Source organism: Phycodurus eques, chromosome 12 (genome assembly GCF_024500275.1).
Source record: "Phycodurus eques isolate BA_2022a chromosome 12, UOR_Pequ_1.1, whole genome shotgun sequence".
Lineage (NCBI taxonomy): Eukaryota > Metazoa > Chordata > Actinopteri > Syngnathiformes > Syngnathidae > Phycodurus > Phycodurus eques.
In genome coordinates, this window is record NC_084536.1 from 9,088,658 (window position 1) to 9,105,427 (window position 16,770).

The window sequence follows — 16,770 nt, forward strand, 5'->3', positions numbered from 1 at the left end:
AAACCAAACACATACGAAACATATCACAATATGGAAATTTCTTGAAAGTATACAACTTAAAAAAAAAATTATAATAATTCTTCAAAATGAAACTGCTTTTTCCTAAAACTATAAATATTATATAACTCATCTCTCCAATATATACGACTTTATTGAAAGCAAAGGCCTCTTGTGTCTGAAAAATATGTTTTTCTTGAAAATATACGATTTTTTTAATGGAAATAAATTATTATTCTATTTAAAAAAAAGTAGAACACGCCCTCCCCCCCAAAAAAATATATATTTTTTTAATGCACAGTACGGTCATATCAAACATGTGAGATAAATTTGTTTCATACATATACTGAAGTTATATACAGTGGGTACGGATAGTATTCAGACCCAATTACATTTTTCACTCTTTGTTATATTGCAGCCATTTTCTAAAATCATTTAAGTTCTCTTTTTTTTTTTAATGCAGTCCTATGGGGGGCACAAGCCATTGCAAACTGTAGGCCGGTCCCAAGCCCGGATAAATGCAGAGGGTTGCATCAGGAAGGGCATCCGGCTTAAAACTTGTCTTTTTTGAAGGTGAACCTTCGGCCCCGTCTGAGGTTCTGAGCACTCTGGAGAAGGTTTTCGTCCAGGATATCCCTGTAATTGGCCGTATTCATCTTTCCTTCGACTGCAAATAACTTAAATGATTTTACCAAATGGCTGCAATATAAAAAAGAGTGCAAAATTTAAGGGGGTCTGAAAACTTTCCGTACTCACTGTACATTATAAAAAATTTTATGAGTCTGCCCCATGGAGTTTTACAAACCATTACTGAGCAATTAAGTGGATAGGCCATACTACCGTAAATTGTTGACAGTGTCCAGACTGTGTGTGTGTGTGTGTGTATATATATATATATATATATATATATATATATATATATATATATATATGTATATGTGTGTATATATATATATATATATATATATATATATATATTTGCTTCCATTTATTTATTTATTTATTTTTAACCAAAAATAGTTTGTGCTATCTGTGCAGGTTTTGCAAAGAGAGCATTCACACGGGAGCAGAGAGTATTTGATGGTCTTTATTGATAATTATTGCTGGAATGACTAAAATGAGGGATGAATCTAAAACAGGGGTGAGCAAAGTTTGGTCTGTGCCATTCTTTAATTTTGGCAACTCAAAAAATTTGTAAATTGGGACCCACCACATACCACTCGATTGTACATTTTAACTTTAATGATAGTATCCAACTGAACACTTATTTATACTGTACATTTAAAAACCTTTATTTTATTAAATGATTGGTTAATTGATAATACATTTAAGTAAGAATGAATATTGATTTATATCCATCCATACATTTTCAACACTGCTTATCCTGGCTAGGGTCGCGGTGATGTATATATTACTATATAAAATAAATTAGATTAACATAGATATTTATATAAATTACTGATTTATGATTTTAAATTATTTATTTTACAAGTACACACATTTCATTTTTAACGTTATCTATGAATGAGATGGTCCGTCTGTCCGTTTTAAAAATAAATGGCCCTTGAGCACAAAAGGTTTGTCCACCCCTGGTCTAAAATGTGCATATTTGACGTTAGCTGTTCCTGTTGTCTCCTCACGCAAATCCTGCATCCAGCTCCACCATCTTGTCCAAATCCTTGCGCACGTCCGGGTAGACTTGCAGCACCTCCTGAAAGTCATCCCAGGACAGACTGAAACACTGGCAGTCGGTCAGAGCCTTCACCGTCGCCAGATGTTTGCCTCTGGTCAGCACGCATGCCTCTGCTCAACACACGCACGCACACACACACACACACACACACACACACACACAGACGTGTGCCCAAGGCAGAGTCAGCAAGCACTGACAGGCAAGCAGAACTGACAATTAATTCCAAATTAAATAAATAAAAAAAACAACCTTTTTTTCCCGAATGTGGAAAGCTGCTTAACAAGAAGGACTTAAAGGATAAGAATTTAATAAATCCACCCCTAACTGGAGAAGATGCAGTGTTTACTTTGCTTTTAAAAGATGCTCACATCACAGCTGCTTGCAGGTGATGCGTGTCAGAGTACAGTAGTGTTCTTTATAGTACACTAGTATTTTGTGTTTCCATTGTGAAAACATATAAAAGGAAACAATATCGTTTAATCAGGACCATAACTGTTTTTAAATTCCTCTTGATAGACATGTACCTGTTCCATTATGTTTCTGTACCTGTTTCTCTACCTGCACCTGTTTCTGTTTTTGTACCTTTTTCTTGTTTATGTTACTGTATTTATTATTGAATCTGAATATGCATTTTACCAGTATCTGTTGCTGTACCTTACTGTATGTGTATCTGTGTTTCTTGTTTATGTCCCTGTTTCTGGATCTATTCATGGACCTGTACCTGTTTCTGTATGTACATTTTTCTATATTTGTCTCTGCTGTTTCTGTACCTGTACCGGTTTCCATATCTTTTTCTGTATCTGTGTTTCTGTATCTTTTTCTGTGCGTATGTCTGTATATCTGTTTCTTTATCTGTTATTGTAGCTATTGCTGTATCTGTGTCCGTATCCGCACTTGTATCTTTTTCTACATCCGTTTCTCTACCTGTATTTGTACCCCCCCCCCCCCGTATCTGTTTCTGTACATGTGTCTTTTTATCTAGAAACGTTATTGTTTTTAGCAAATAATCATTAACATAGAATTTTATGGCTGTAACATGTTCCAAAAAAGCTGGGACAGGTGGCAAAAAAAGAAAGTTGAGGAATCATCAAACACCTCTTTGGAACATCTCACAGGTGAAAAGGCAAGTTAATGATTATTTCCTAAAAACAATAAAGTTTATCAGTTTGAACATGACATATCTTGTCTTTGTAGTGCATTGAATTAAATATAGGTTGAACATGATTTGCAAATCATTGTATTCTGTTTTTATTTATGTTTAACACAACGTCCCAACTTCATTGGAATTGGGGTTGAATATATATACACACACACACAGTGGTGTGAAGAACGGGGAATGTGTGTGTGTGTGTGTGTGTGTGTATGTGTAGCTGTAGCTGTCTGTAGCTGTTGGTATTTACCTGTACCAGTAGTTGTATCTGCTTCTGTACCTTGATCTGTTTCTTTATCTATTTCTGTACCTGTGTCTCTATGTCTCTGTTTCCATACCTGTACCTATTTCTTTTTCGGTACTGGTATATGTTTTTATAGCTGTTCCTGTTCCTGTACCTGCATCTTACCTGTTTGTTTATCTGTTTCTGTACAGGTACTTGTACATGTACATTTACCTGCATATGTTTCTGTGTCTGTAAGTGTAATCATCCATCCATCCATCCATCCATTTTCTGAGCCGCTTCTCCTCACTAGGGTCGGGGGGTAAGTGTAATCAGCATCATAAAATATTTTTGTCACCCTTCAAAAGTGTCAACTGCATGTTTAGAAGATAAACAGCAGCAATATCACGAACGTTAACGTTTCACCCTCCTAACCAGCAAAGGGGCACGACGATACAAAATAAATGAATTTGTACGGTATTTGTTTCTGCCTCCCAAAACAAGGAGCATCATTCTAGTAGGACAACAACAGCAGGAACAACGTCCCCGTGGGGAGGATAATCCGTGAAAACCTGGTGTTTACTTTCTTACATCACAGCGGTGTTTGAGGATTATCGAGGAGTTTTGCTGAAAATAATTTGAAAAGAGAGACAGACGATGACGGAGAGATTTGAAAATGTTTCACACGACATGACGCATTAAATTCACCGCTTGACTCAAACGACAACTGCAGAAAAACATTGTCTAGCAATTTAGATTATCATGTGTGCTGAGGCAGAGGAGGATGTTTCTGTATCTGTTCCCGTCTCTGTATCTGTACAAATGTCAAATTTTATTTATATAGCACATTTTATACGTAAAAAAAATGCAATACAAGGTGACTTACAGCGATAAAACAAGTTAAAATAGCAAGAAATATATATTAAAAACACAGCCCTTCCCATCTCATTCCCACATATAAATGCAAAACCACCCATACAAATAGAGATACCAGCACGTACACACACACAGCACATATTGACTAATAGTGTAGCGACATCATACGTGCCCCCCCCCTACCTCCCAATGAGCTCTGTGCCCCCCAAATGAGTTGTTCCCTGCCACAGGTCCCTGCAGTATAGCCTTTTTGTGCCAATCTTTGAATATAATTTCATTAAAGTCTAAACGGATTTATTTCAACCACTAACAGTGAGATAAAGATAAAAGTGAATTATCCATCCATTTTCCTTAGCGCTTATCCTCACTAGGGTCCCAGGTGTGCTGGCAACTATCTCAGCTGCCTTTGGGCGAGAGGCCAGGTACACCCCGAACTGATCACCAACCAATCACAGGGCACATACAAACAAACAACCATTCGCACTCACATTCACATCAACGGACAATTCAGTCTTCGAGCAACCTACTATGCATGTTTTTAGGGATGTGAGAGGAAACCGGAGTGCCCGGAGAAAACCAACACAAGCAAAGGGGGGAACATGCAAACTCCACACAGGCGAGGCTGGATTTGGACACGGGTCCTCAGAACTCTGAGGCAGTGCTAACCAGTCGCCCACCGTGCACCTGAACTGTGCTTAATTTAACCAATACCCATTCCCGATGACATGCTTTATAACGGCTTAATGTTGAGTGTGTGTGTGTGCGTGTGCACATGTGCATGGCCGCTGTGGCATATACCTTTTTTAATGTTGTGTATGACCATGGGTTTAATGAGCACGTGTGTGTGCGCACGAGCAATTTTTAAAATGTCCGTATCTGTTTCGATACCATTAACAGTTTGTCTGCATGTATCGGTATCATTTTGTAACTGTTTCTGTTTCTGTATCTGTTTATGTACATTTACATTATCTGTATATGTATTGGGACCTGTTTCTACAGCTTTTTCAATACCTGGACAGATACCTGTTTCTGTACCTACATCTTTACCCATACCTATGTCTGTACCTTTTTCTGTTTCTGTATTTATGTCCATAATGGTTTACTCTTTACTTGTCTGTTATCTGTTTCTACCTATTTCTGTAGCTATGTTTGTTTCTGTTTCTGTAACCTGACATGTATCTGGACCACTTTTTGTAATTATCAGAAACTATATCTGTGCCTGTACCTGTGCCTGTACCTGTGCTGGTGCCTGTACCTGCACCTGTATCTCTACCTCTGTATCTGTTTCTATACACTTAAAGGGTGCAAACACCGTAGTTTTGTAACCGCTGGTGTAAAAACCGACTGATCCAAACGTACCGCCAAAGAAATCTCCATCGCAAAGCTCCCTGTGGCAAGCGTGGTTCTCCTCCAGCACCTGGCCATGGTCTATGAAGAACATCCGGTCCCCCGGCGCGTTCTCCCGGACAATGACGTCACCCTCCTGGTACACCTCGTAGTCTAGCCTCTGCACTATGCTAATGATCACATTGTCGTCCTTGTTCTGGAACAGTGGCATGTTCCTGAGCAGGCGGCTGCACATCACTGTCAGGATTTGCTGTGGAAAAAAAGTCCAAAGGGAAAGTGACCGGTCGAGCTTTGTTCAGGGATGGTCGTTCAGTGGAGCTACAATATGTTTGGGTTGGCAGGTAAAGAAGGAAGTGGATTGTTTTTGTTACCTCCCTCAAGGTGGATGACACCGTGTGCATGACCGCCTTCTCGTCGAACCATTTCCCTCCGTAGCGTGCCTGGTAGTAGTTGGTAATGCGCAACTGCAACTCTGGTGGGAGCTTCATGAATGCCATGTAGTGCTCCAAGCGGCTCATCTGTGAAGAGGGGTTCACTCTCACGTTGGAGAACAGAAAACACTCTACATAAACTTGTATATGTTCCTACATGTTGTTAACCTGCATCTTTAGCTGAATCGGTACCTGTTTCTATATCTGTTTCTGTTTCAATATACAGTATCGGTACTTGTTGCTGTGTCTGTATCTTTATCTGTTTCTGTATCCAAATGTGTTTCTGCACCTTTATCTGTCCGTTTGTGTTTCTGTATCTGCTCCTGTACAGTAACTGGAGCTTCATTGGATTCAGTACCTGTACCTGGATCTTTATCTGTTTCGGATGCTGTGCCTTTTCCTGTACCTTTACCTGTACGTTTTTCCATTTTCATTTTTTTTTCTGTCCTTGTTTTGGTACCTGTATCTCTAGCTGTTTCTTTATCTGTACCGGTTTCTCATTTGTAACTGTACCTGTTTCTGTACCTGTATCTTTTTATATTTCTGCACATGCATCTGAAGAATCACAGTACTTGTTTCTGTACCTGTATCTGCACCTCTACCTGTTTCTCTTTCTATATCTGTAGCTGCATCTTTAGCTGTTTCTATACCTGTACCTATATATGTACCTTTCTCTGTTATTGTATGTACCTGTACCTGTACCTGTTTCTGTTTTCTATATGTGTATCTACATATTTATCTATTTCTGTACCTCTACTTATACTTGTATCTTTGTGTGAATCTTCTTGTACCTCAATCATCTTGATAAAGATGTCACTAAAAATGACTAACGTTGTGTACCTTGCTCTTGTACTCCTTGGCTGCAGGGTCGATATTGGCGATCATGGTGGTGGCGTTGGCCACCAGCACCGTGTACATCAGGCACCCGGACACCATGCTCACCATCACGATCCACATCTCCACGTAATCTACAACACCATTGCGTTACAGACACAACTACAGCCCAAATGTATTTCTGGGGTAATTTATCAGGATCGAAAGAAGACCCTGCTCAGGGGATAGTACTTTCGAGAGGTCCTGGATGCTTTGGAGACAGGGAAGTGTCTGCAGCAGAACCTTTTAGTTCCTGGAACAAAAAGTAGTCCAGAGGGCCAGGAAACATTGGGGTCTGAATTTAGTTCAGGGTAATTTATCGGGGTCAAAAGAAGACCCTGCTTCCAGAGGTAGTACTTCCAAAAAGTCTAGGAACCTCTGGGGACAGGGTCTGCAGTCCTGAATGAACAGCAGGAGAACATCTTAGTTCCAGGAACTACAAGTGCAAAGAATTAAAAATTCCTGGAACTTTTTTTTTTATGACCATTGTGTCTGGTCCGCAGTAACTACCCTTTGGGGTTTAACTCATGTACTATACTTTTGAGAGGTCCAGGAACCTCTGGGGACAAATCTGACAGGAACCATTTAGTTCCAGGAATGACAAATGGCAAGAACTAAAAGTTCCTGAAAATTTTGGAGGACCACTATGTGTTTCGACGATGGAAAGCTTTTTTTTTAAAAATCATAGTTTAGGTTACTCTGAGGTTTCTGAGCAATATATGTACGCACTGGTCGGAGCGTCCATGGATCCGTAAGACAGCGCGATCATCTGCGATAGAGCTCGGAAGACCCCCCAAGAATACTTCACGATGACCGTGGCATTCTGGAACAAACCATTTGAAATCCTAGTACATGACAAACATGTCGGATGTACTCTATAAGACAAACATGGAGCGTACCATCAGGTTCTCCTTGCGGACCCAGCAGTCTGTGGGGAACTCCTCCAGCATAGGTACAAAGTACTGGATGCAACCATTCCAGTGGCACAGCAGGAAGATCATCATGAATAGGGACAGGATGCGGAAAAACAGGCGAACCACCTCCAAGTTAGCATTCGATACCTAAGGAACAAGTCGGCAACATGAGCCAAGAACTGGGAACATTTTGAGGACTTTTGTTTGGACCAAAGAGATCTATTGTTGAAATGTAGTTCCAGTGCCAAAATAAGAGACTGTTGCATGTCAGATCAGAAACTTTTAGTTCAACGAACTAAAAGTAGTCCAAAGCTCCATGGCCCTTAGGGCTCTAGAATGAACAGGTAAAAATAACTCAAAGTTTCTGGAATTGTTTTGAGGACCATTGTGTGTTTTGACCACAGGAACTATTCTCTAAATTCATTTTTGGAGTAATTTAACAAGGCCAAGATGATACCCCGTTTGGGGGGTATCACTTTCGAGAGGTCCAGGAACCTTTTAGCTCTGAACATATTGGATTGCAACTTTTTAATTCCAGGAACTGTACTGTATGTGCCAATAACTACAAAATCCTGGAATTTTCGAAGAACCATTGTGAGTTTGGACCTCATTAACTATTGTCTAAATTTAGTTAAGGGGTGTTTATTGGACCCAAAAGAAGACCCTGCTCGTGGCGTATTACTTTCAAGAGTTCTAGGAACATTTCAGTGCTAAACATGCAGTAACTGATTGAAACCTTTTAGTTCCAGGAACTACAACCACTGAGAACTAAATGCTCCTGGAACTTTTCAAGGACTATTTTGTGTTTGGACCATGTTAACTATTCTCTCGCCACTTACTTTCTCCACCTCGTTGAAGAAGCGGACCAGCCTGGACACCCGTGCCAGTCGTATGAGGCTGAGAATGCGCACAAACATGAGGATCCTCATCATCTTGGTGGTCTTGGAGGGGTTGTCGTCACTGTGGTAGTGTAAGTCCTAAAACACAATCACACACTATTATCATCTGATGCGTTGATTATTATTATGTTTGTTTATTATGTTTACGTATTACGGCAAAGAGTAGGATGTATCCTATAGGGAAGGCGGCGATGACGTCAGGGATGAACCATGTCCTGAGGTAGCACACTCGGATCTGCTTGATGTCTAGGATTGCTTCCTGGGGAAAAACACCACAGACAGAGAGAGAGAGAGAGAGAGAGAGAGAGAGAGAGAGACAGAGAAAGAGAGAGAGAGAGAGAGTATTTGGAGGTTACTTTTTTTTTTTTAGACTTCTAAGTTCAGAATGATCAAAAGCGAGATGATTTGTCAATGGACTTTACTTCACGTCAGTATTGGCAGCACCAGTACTGACATTAAGAAATATAACACTAACATTTGAACATTCCCAATGGTTATAAAAATGATTTTAAAAAATGTCAATTGTTGATACCGAGGGAAGAAGTTGGGCACTTTAGCCTAGAACTAGGAATTTTTGGAGGACCATTGTATGTTTGGACCACAGAAACTATTGTTGAAAGGTAGTTCCAGGGTTAAAATATGACCTTCTAGCGGGGTAATACTTTCCAGAGGTAAAAGTGACACGTGAGATCAATAAAACAGTTGATGAAGGTGCCATGCACTAGGACTTGACATTTTGATCATATTACCCTATACTGGCCAATTTGCACTGGCTTCCGGTAAAGTGATGTGGCGGGCCGGATCTAGCCCTCAGGCCACCAGTTTGACACGCGTGTTCTATAACATTCTCTACCCGGGCTACAGTGTTCTGAAATGCCCTACCCTATAAAATGTGAGCGGCTACCTCTCCAGAAATGTTTCACTCTTGACTTAAGACTTATTTCTACACTCTCACATTTGGTTAAAGCACACTTAGTATACAATGAGTCTCTCACCCTACCTCACCCCCTGAAAACTGAATTTTGACCTGTTTTACTGCTGCTTCCCTTTTCTCTTTCCTCCCCCTCCTGCTCGGAGAGAGCGCTGGATGGCGATGAGCAAAGTGAAACTTTTGCTACGGAGAATTATGCATCGACCGACCAGATCTGAGGAGGCTCACTTCCCTGGTGGCGTCAACCTGTGGCACTTCATCTCATCAAATGAACTCTTATGCTGTTTAATTTTGACTTTGTACAGCATCATATCATGTAATTAATGTTGCCCACTCGACATCCATTGCAACCTGGAAATCCTGGGATCTGAGATCCCTTCTCAATGTTTGGACTGTGGGCTTCTGAAGCCCTTCGAGACTTTTGTGATTAAGGGCCACTGTATATAAATAAACTTGACTTGACTTGACTTCACATGTCAATATTAGCAGCAGTTAATGTGTTTTTCACTTGTATTACACTTAAGTAAATTAAAAAGACAAGACATGCTATAAACCTTTATTGCCTGAACGTTTTATTTCTTTCACATCAACACTAGCAGCAATTAACTTTGTTTTTACACTTGTATTACATGGGAAATAAATATAAAATGTAACCATATCACACGTGAGGATAGCGAGGTGACACTGCGGAGCATCTGTAATCCTGGTGTTTGTCCAGGCCTTCTCATCTGTCACCTGACTCCATAACACAGATTAACAATCCTGGTCACAGAGCTCATGCAGCATATCCCACACATTGACGTGACAGCTGCTAATCTGGGTTTTCATCCACTCACCTTTTGTGACATCCAACCGGCCAATCACCACAGACCCATCTGCACTCTGTATCATGCGCACATGCTCGACACGCACACGCAAACATGTTTTACCCATTTCTCACGACTCACTCGCATGAGTTTTAGGAATCATTTCTCAGCAGGCATGACATTAGGTACACCTGCACCTTCCAACCTAACCAAAGAGATCTCATGAGGCTTTAACAAAATACTACATTAGAACCAACAGGAACTGTGGGCTCTGTTTTCGTAAACTGCACAACTGCGGCAGAGCGCAAAAACTGCCATGTAATGATTTTCGTGCAAATGCAAAGCCAGTTTGCCAATTTGCCAGACCGGTCCACGCCAAGATGGGCATACCGGCACCAGTGTTGCACTTGAGCCAGGTCAGTGAATGAAAGTTCATGAACTAGTTCATTTTTCGGGTGAACGTCAACTGAACTTAGTTCATTTCTGCCTCATCAATGTTATTGAGAATATGCTCCTTCTGGTGTCTCTAAACTGTTTTTGAGCGTCATTTTCATTCAAGAGTGCCAGGTTTTGTTAGGGATTTCCAGGACAAAACCCGCTTGAACACACTAAATACGAGCCTTCATCAGTTGGGGGGATAAACTCAGTATTTGGCAACAGCCATTCATGTTTACATTCGGCAGGCACGTTGCAGCAGCATGTGTCCCTGAGGTGCGTTCAGGGACACTAAGTAAATGTTCTTTGGTTGTTTGGTAATACACTACACCATTTATGTCAAACTCAGGACCGGGGGCCAAATTTGGCCCACGATGTAATTATATTTGGCCCGCAAGACCATATCAAATGTGTATTAGAGCTGGCCCGCCAGTATATAGCACATGCGCCACTAATATTACAAATCCCAGAATGCTTTGCTAGAGTGTTGGCCCATCAGTCTGGACAGGCGAGCGCCCCTTCCCTTTCTGTTAAAGTCTTTAACAACTATGCTACCAGTCTCCTCAACCAGTTACAATTCCCTCTTCACAAAAATGGCCAAACGAAAGTTGGAAAACATTTAACTTCCAAGACAGGTGGGAGGCAGATTGTCTGTTCACTAAAGTAAAAGACAGATCTGTTTGTCGTGTGCGGAGCAATATGGTTGTAACAAAGAATATAACATAATTGAATTAATGTTTTTTTTTTTTAAATGCCCTTTATCAATTCCTAGGCAGGGACTGTTAATAGTTTGACGTTTGGATTTTTATTTAAGGACATTCTTATTTTTTTGGGTTGTTTTTTTGTTGGCCTTTGAAAAAAGATTTGCATTAAAAAAAAGAAGAATTCATGTTATCTATTCAAATACAAAACAACAAACAAATACCACTGTCTTTTATCTCAAATTTGTTTATTCCAGATTCAGTGTTTAAGCAAAATTTAAGTTTGTTGTCATATGATAAACGCAACATTTCTGCAGAGAAGGGAAACATGCACATCGCAGTGATTTTTAATTAAATATTGAGTTTGGCCCGCGATGTTGTCCGAATTATTAATTTTGGCCCTCCGTGAATTTGAGTTTGACACCCCTGCAGTACACCATTGTGAAAATGGATTACTAGGAAAATTATTATTTGTATTAGAATACTTTAGTTAAACACTGTACCATCACACTGTCATAATATGGAATTTGTTTTGTTTGTACATATGATAATTTTTTTTTTTTATATAGTCAGCCAGAGCTGGAATGCAAAGTTATCATTGTCCTTTTCACCTTTTTGGTTTATTTTTTATTTAAAAAAAGTTTTTCCTCGTATTTTTGAGTTTGTAGGGTGAAAGCTGCAGCTGGCTACGAGGGTGGACTGAAAAGGTGACAACAATGGGGAAATGAAATGCCAAAAAAAAAGAACATTCACAAGTTCATTTTTGGAACGGTGAACAGACCTTTGAAGTAGTTTGCATAGAAAATGAACTTTCCCAACGCTGACCGGCGCAACGAGGGTGTTTCCTTTGACATGCGCCCAGCACATGTGACAATTTGCTTGCAGAAAATCGATCTAAATTTAAGGGCCAATCCCAATTCTACCCCCTTAGCTCACCCCCTTTGTCTTACCCACTCCCCTTCGTTTAAAGGGCTAAGGGGAAAGGGTAAATGGCCCTAGGAATTGGAACGACACATTGTCCCCCCTCACCGCCTGCTGGCTGTGTCGTAGGCAGATGTCACAATTGTTTACATTTGAAAGATGGCGTCTTGTGTTAAATGAGTGTTACTATTATTATAAATTGCTTTGACTTTTGTGCAGTTTCTATAGGTGACTGTTATTTCAAAATTGTTTATAATAACATTTTCCTACCACATGACAGGGTGCAGGCCTTCTATATTTCTTTATTTACTCTGAAAACACATTTTTATAGATGGAACATTTTGATAAACTGTATGGCCTAAAGTTGGCCAATAAATAACAACAACAACCATGACAAAACACATAACCAAACATTTTTAAACACACAGACAAAAGAAAATATCTCAAACAGAATACAGTAGAAAATAACTTTGTCATTGTCACAGGAATATCCTTTGTCATTCTGGCACTAGGCTTGTCGTTCTGGAGTGTTGTGTTCTGTTGTAGGAGAAGTTGCCTTGTCTTGTCGCATCCCTGTGGAGGAAAAGACATCCGGTTATTTATTACGTTGACCTCATGTGTGCTTCGTAAACCCGATGTCAGACGAGGATATTCACGGGGAATCACAGCGAATAGCTTCACACCAATGAAATACTGCATTAAATGAGGGATGAGGCTACAGTTTAACTATATGCAAAGTGAACGTCGCGGGATTCTCAGAAGTGACATTATTAGCAACGCTACATTAGCTACGTAGCTTCTGAATGTGACTCAGCTGTCTAACGATTCTTTCGAATCGCTCATAAAATGCAGTAAATTGTGGTAATGTGCGTTCGGTGTGAATTTGTCACCGTAGTCTGACGGTAAACTATCGATACGTGAGCTCGTCATAACGAGCCGTTTAACCAACAATTTAAAACATGAATGACATTTACGTTGATAAAACCATGAATGTCATTAGTATGAATATCAATAATGATGCTCACTTACATTTATGTACGTCCTTGTCCGTTCCGGCGTCTTATAAGCGAGCTCTTCGCCTGTCAGCGGGGGCGGAGGCCCATACCCCTCGCGTTCAAGTGAGCTCCCCGACCACACTCGGTTTCAAGGGCTATAAACCCTTTCGTCTGAGCCCTTCCACTGAGAAATGGGACACCCCTTTGTTCTCGTGCACGCGCAAAACCAAGGGCTAAAAGACAAAGGGGAAGGGCTAAGGGGTAGAATTGGGATTGGCCCTTCCACCTGTTGAGACCACGTCTACCTTTCGGCGCAGCTGGTCTAATGCGATTTCAGTGAATTTGATTGGGGCACAGCCAGACAGATTCTGAGGTCCGAGGATTATACTTTCAGTTTTAATAAAAAGGACAAAAAGTATTTTTTATTGAAAATTCCCCCTTTATTAAGTGGTTATACAAGTGTAAAATTAAGCAAACTGCTGCGTTGAACCCATAAACAGTGAGCGGGCGGTGCCCTCACCTCTCCGTCCTCGCTGATGATGCCCATCCGGAAGTTGAGCGCCACGTCGATGAGGAAGAGCGTGTCTGAGAAGACGTTAAAGCCTTCCCAGGCCAGCCCGCTGGTGCCGTCGAGGAAGGCGATCTCCATGGGGATGCCAATTAGATTGAGGAAGGTGATGGCCATCATGCCCATGATGTAGTAGCTCCTGTGGGACGGGGAACGTCACACAATTTGGAAGTGAAGGCTGTGTTACACACACACACACACACATTGTGTACATCTCCATTACAAGGCTCAAATAACTGATCACTTGATTAAAAAGGAGTGTGCGGGGGAATCATGTTCATCTAACGCTTTCTTCCTGGAATTGGTGTCCTGCAATGTCCCTGAATGTCCCCCTCACATGTGGCTATTATTAACACCTCGGCTTTATTAATAGCTGAAATTGTCTGTGTGCTCAGCATATTTTGCTACAAATGGGAATTGCAGCATTTTATTGCTTTTGTGGTGGCTGCGTTCTTTTTACGCTTGTGTGACACTTGAGAATGTTAATTATTGAGATGCTTTGTTGCCAGTGTTTTATTTCTTTCGCGTGTCAAATTTAGTAGCAGTAACTTCTTTTTGCATGTGTATGACCCTACGGTCAACAATAACTATATTGAGATACGTGTAAAACTGATGGACGGACGGATGGATGGATGGATGGATGGATGATACTGACTGGATTCACAATGTAGATGTAGGATATGTATGTCGGATGATAAAATTAATACAGACAAAAAAAAAAAAACAACATACATTAAAGTCAATGAGCGTCACAGTTCATGTTAAATGCACATACACTATTTTATTCAAATATAGACAGAAGAGTACAAAGAAAGTTGGCTAAAGAGTCAGCGTGTATGTGTGTGTACCTCATGAGGCTGAAGGGATGGATGACAAAGACTCCGCTCTGCATCTGCCGTATGCACTCCTTCTCCACGGCCACCTCGCTCCCGTACATGTACAGAGATTGACGGTTCTGCTGAGGTACCAGCAGCGACCGCCACCCGCAGGGGCCCCGCTCGCATCCCGCCGCTGTCGCCCCAGCTGCCCCCGTCCCGTGAGCCCTCAGTCTCTGCATGGACCTCACCTCATTGGACCATCCCGACTCGACTTAACTTGTTTTTCCAGTGTTGTTCTTCTTGTTCTAGTTATTTTTATTCTTGCGGTTCTAGTTATTAGTATACAGTACTTCGATTTTTCGTTCTAGTTATTGTTATTCCTCTTGTTATAGTTTTTCTTCCAGTTATTTGTTCATGTTCTACTTATTATTCTACTTCTTGTTCCTAGTATTCCTATTGTAGTTTTTTTTCAATATTCTTCTTGTTGGTCTTGTTTTAGTTATTGTTATTATTGTAGCTTTTCTTACTCCCCTTATTCTTCTAGTTCTTCTTATTACCGTATTCTTCAAGCTCGTCTTCTAGTTATTCGTTTTCTTTAAATTCTTGTTCTTCTTTTCCTATTTCTTTTTTAGTAGTTATTTTTGTTTTCTTCTGGTTCTTGTCTTTATTCTTAATCCTGTTTTCCCAGTTTTTCTTACTCCTCTTGTTCATCAATTAATTCTTCCTATTCCTTCTTGTTGTGCCTTGTTCTCTTCCTGAGCTTTTTGTATTCATTTTCCTTTTACAGTTCTTCTTCGTCGTCTTCTTCTTCCTCCTGTCCTTCTTCTTCTTCTTCTTCTTCTTTTTATTCTTCCTTTTCTACTTTTTGTTACTAGAGAGATGTTCTAAAAATAAAAATAAATCTTATGCCTTGACTGCTTCTTTTTCTTCTATTTTGTCTCCTTGATCTTCTTATTTCCGTTCTTCATGCAGTTATTTGTTTTCTTTTAGTCCTTTTTCGTGTTGTAGTTCTTGTGCTGCACAGGCTACTTTTCTGCTGAAGAGCTCAACCTTAATAAAGCTATGTGGAGGCGAGGCGAGCAAGGATACCCACCCTCATCCCTCCCTCTTGGCTTCTCTCATCCTTCCCTCCCTCTCTCTTTTCCTCTTTCTCATCTCTCTCTCTCTATTTCTGCACCTCCCCTCTGTCTCTTCTTCTCGTTCTCGCAACGCTCATCAACTATTCAGGATGTGACTTTCATCCTCCATGAATCATGCCAAAAGGCTAAAGTCCACTTTGCACTCATCCCGAGCGTCCGATGTGCACGTGTGTATGTGTGTGTGCGTGCATGTGCATATGCATGCACACGTGTGTGTGTATGTGTGTGTCCATGTGTGTTCATTGATAGATGCATCATGGATAAATGGATGGATGCTGGCTGGAAGGGTGGATGGATGATGAATGGACGGATGTGTGTTGGGTGGCTAGATGTATGGATGTACAGATGTTGGATGACAGGTGGATGGATGTTGGATGGATACGTAGGTGAATTGCTGCTGGATGGGTGGATGGATGATAGATAAATGGATATTGTGTGCGTGGATCTATTTCTATGGATGCATATATAGATATATGCATGTTAGATGTATAGTTAAATGTTGGATGGATGAATTATCAATTGATTGATGGATATATGCATGTTGTATGTTGGAGTGATGGATGTAACCATTGTAAATGTGGAGGTATGTGTGATGGATGAATGGATAATACATGGTTCGATGGTAAATAGATTGATGGTGGATGGACAATCGATGGATGGATGTTGAATGGAGGGACGGTGGGTTGATGGGTGGATGGATGAAGTACGTGTGGAGGTTTATAAGTCATATATATAATAATATATAATGCATAGAGGATGGATGGGTGATAGATGTATGGATAGGTGGATGACAATAGCTAGTTGGAAGCATATTGAATGGATGATTGAGAGAGAGAATGGTGGATGTTGAATTGATGGGCAAAGATAGATTGATTAATTCTTGATGTTTGTTGGAAGGTTAGATGCATGTATACATAGATGTATACATGTTGGAGAGATGGATGGAGAGATTTTGAAAGTGTGTATGTTGGATGCACAGATGGGTGGGTGAATGAATACATTGATGGATGCTAGATGGATGAATGTCAGGTGAATGAGTGGATGGATGTTGGC

At 40.5% G+C, this 16,770-nt stretch overlaps 1 protein-coding gene across 1 annotated transcript; it reads right to left on the bottom strand.

Moving 5' to 3' along the window:
* Window positions 1–1,070: 1,070 nt before the first annotated feature.
* On the bottom strand, window positions 1,071–15,683 carry hcn5 (hyperpolarization activated cyclic nucleotide-gated potassium channel 5). The gene is made up of 10 exons (XM_061692604.1): window positions 14,609–15,683; window positions 13,713–13,899; window positions 8,558–8,662; window positions 8,344–8,481; window positions 7,490–7,651; window positions 7,320–7,413; window positions 6,558–6,685; window positions 5,658–5,804; window positions 5,299–5,536; window positions 1,071–1,800 (listed from the first exon to the last, which is right to left on the bottom strand). Exons 1-10 carry the CDS (start codon window positions 14,815–14,817, stop codon window positions 1,634–1,636), a joined length of 1,575 nt encoding a protein of 524 aa, XP_061548588.1. The 5' UTR covers window positions 14,818–15,683; the 3' UTR covers window positions 1,071–1,633.
* Window positions 15,684–16,770: the final 1,087 nt, after the last annotated feature.